At 45.7% G+C, this 3,055-nt stretch overlaps 1 protein-coding gene across 1 annotated transcript; it reads left to right on the top strand.

Moving 5' to 3' along the window:
• Positions 1-431: 431 nt before the first annotated feature.
• LOC132675279 (olfactory receptor 2B8-like) lies at positions 432-1,392 on the top strand. The gene has a single exon (XM_060627684.3). The coding sequence runs from the start codon at positions 448-450 to the stop codon at positions 1,390-1,392; it is 945 nt and encodes a 314-aa protein (XP_060483667.3). The 5' UTR covers positions 432-447.
• The last annotated feature ends 1,663 nt before the right edge of the window (positions 1,393-3,055 follow it).

The following is a 3,055-nucleotide window of genomic DNA, read 5'->3' as shown; positions in this document are numbered from 1 at the left end:
AAATTTGCACCTTACTCAGAACGACTAGATTAATTTTTTTGAGAAACTACAGTTACCTTCAGTGTTCATGCATTCACGAAAAGACACTGTCCCTGCTGGTCAAAAGCCCAGGTTGTGGAGTCAGTCTGAAGCCTGGTGAGTGCCCCTGGGAAACTTACTGAACCTCCTTCACACTCACTTCGCTCATCTAGTCAACAGAGATCAGGAACGTGCCAACCTCAGACAGTCATTGGGAGAAAGTGCACCCACGTCTAGGGCAGTGCCTGAAACACAGAAGATGCTCCCGTTCAGGGACTGTTTATCACCCCGTCGCTCCCCAACAAGGAAGGGTGTGTGCAAACTCTCAGGCCTCCACCCAGAATCCACGAGCCCACCCTGGGAAAACAGGGCTGGACTGAAGCTGCAAGAGAAAACAGGGAGTCCTGCTAACTGTGCAGACTGAGTGCCATGGAAAGAGCGAATGGCAGCACCTCCTCAGGATTCCTCCTCCTGGGCTTCTCCGACAGGCCAAAGCTGGAGACGCCTCTCTTTGTGGTCATCCTGATGGGCTACGTCCTGAGCTGTCTAGGCAATGGCACCATTATACTCCTGTCGCTGTGGGACCCTCGCCTGCACACCCCCATGTATTACTTCCTCTCCAACCTCTCTTTCATGGACCTGTGTCTGACCACCTGCACCGTCCCTCAGACTCTGGCCAACCTCAAGGGGCGGGACAAGACTATCACCTATGGCGGCTGCGTGACCCAGCTCCTCATCGCCCTGGGGCTCGGGGGCGTGGAGTGTGTGCTCTTGTCGGTCATGGCCTATGACCGCTACGCCGCCGTGTGCCGCCCACTGCACTACCTGATCATCATGCACCCGCAGCTCTGCCTGCGCCTGGTCCTAACTGCTTGGCTCACAGGGTTCGGCAACTCGGTGCTACAGACGGCCCTGACCATGACCCTGCCCCTGTGCGGGAGAAACCAGGTGGACCATTTCTTCTGTGAAGTGCCGGTGATGCTCAAGCTGGCCTGCGCCGACACCTCCTTCAACGAGGCTGAACTCTTCGCGGTCAGTGTCTTCTTCCTCGTGGTGCCTCTGTCGCTCATCTTAGTGTCCTACGGCCACATCACCAGGGCCGTCCTGAAGATCAAATCGGCCCGGGGCAGGCGGAAGGCCTTCGGAACCTGCGGTTCCCACCTGATGGTGGTGGTCATCTTCTTTGGCACACTCATCTCCATGTACCTCCAGCCTCCCTCCAGCTACTCGCAGGATGTCAACAAAAGCATTGCGCTCTTCTACACTCTGGTGACTCCCCTACTGAATCCCCTCATTTACACTCTGAGGAACAAGGAGGTCAAGGGGGCGCTGAGGAGACTGCTGAGAGGAACCACAGGCTCCAGAGGGAGCTAATACAGGGTTTGCAGATTCTGGGTGACTACAACCCGGTTGTCACTGAAGTCAACAAATCCTTATAAAGCACCTCCTCTGTCTAGGCCATTGTTCCACTGACTTCGACTGTGATCAGCAATCACAACACTCAGCCCTGTCTCCATGGAGCTCAATATTCTAGTGGGGAGAACATGGGTTCAATAAAAGAATCTAAAAATAACTATGATGTATCCTCTGTTGGAATGTATACAATAATGAGAATCAACAAATAATAGCTACATACGTCAGCATGAATGCCTCTTGCAAACACACTGCTGAGTGAAGGAAGCCAGCTGCAGAACAGTTCATACTGTTCTAATTGAATGGTATAAAATTTACTTTTAATTCATGTGAAATTCAAAAGCAGGCACAATGAATCTGTGGTATTGGAAGCCAGAATAGTGGTTGCCCAGAAGAGTCACGACTGGAAGGAGAAGTGGGGGAGGAGAATTCGGGGTTCTGCTTATATTCTGATGATGGATCTCAGCGCAGTTGATAGAAGGTGTACAACATGGGAAATGTCATCAGACTTTACCCTGAAGCTACTTCCACTCTCGTGTGCATGATGTACTTCGAATCACTTAATTTTAATCAGTTTGAAGCAAGCCTGATATGATCAGAATAGTATGATACTAAATAATCACATAAAGATTTGTGTTCCTTTCACACGTGATTGGCTTTGTATTGCAAATGAGCCATGTTACTTCTTTCCAGTGTAGTGAACCAGTAGACTATATAGTGCTTATGACCTTAATAATATTTAGTCTAGTAGAATGAACCTTACCTAACTTTCCTTCGAAGACCTCAAAAGAAGATCATTTGTACAGTGAGTTCTGGTTCTCTTCTTCCTTCTAAGTTGATTTGCAATTGTTTTATGGTGTCCATTTCATTTATTTCAGCTCGATCTTGGTTATTTCTTTCCTTCTGCCAACTTGGAGCTTATTTTGGTCTTTTCCTAATTATTGGAGGAGTAAAGCTAGGTTGTTTATATAAGAATATTTTGTCTTACTGTAGTCCTTTAAATGCTGTAAACTTTCCCTTTAGCATTGCTTTAGCAGCATCCTATAATTTACTAAGTAGTGTTTTCTCTTCGTTTTTTCAAGATGTTTCTTGATTTCCCTTTGATGTCTTGTTTGACCCATTGATTTGGGGGAGGTATGTTATTTATTTTTACATCTTTGCAAAATTGAGCTTTCCTTTTTTTTTCTTGGCTTTCCTTTGTTGTCGATGTTCATTTTCATCGGAGTGTGATCAAAAAAGACACTTGCAAGAGGGCAATTTTCCCCAATTTGCAAAGACTTGTTACATAAATTTTCTTATGGTCTATCCTGGAGAATGCTCCTGGTGTTCTTGGTAAGAATATGCATTGCATTGCTGTTGGATGAAAGTTCCATATATGTGTATTGAATGTTTTTAATTATGGCTCAAGTCCAATATTTCCTTGTTGACTTTCAGTCAGAATGATTTGTCCATTGTTAATATTAGAATATTGAAGTCCCTACTGTTATTATATTGTTGTCTATTTCTCTCTTCATAACTGTTAGCATTTGCCTAATACATTTGGGTGCTCCCATGTTGGTTCCCATATATTTACCCTTGTTATAACTTCTTGATGAATTGACCCCCTTATATACTGAAGTTTTTA

The sequence above is a fragment of the Panthera onca genome, chromosome B2 (genome assembly GCF_046562875.1).
Source record: "Panthera onca isolate mPanOnc1 chromosome B2, mPanOnc1 haplotype 2, whole genome shotgun sequence".
In the NCBI taxonomy this organism is placed as follows: Eukaryota; Metazoa; Chordata; class Mammalia; order Carnivora; family Felidae; genus Panthera; species Panthera onca.
This window is presented reverse-complemented; position numbering and strand designations above follow the sequence as displayed.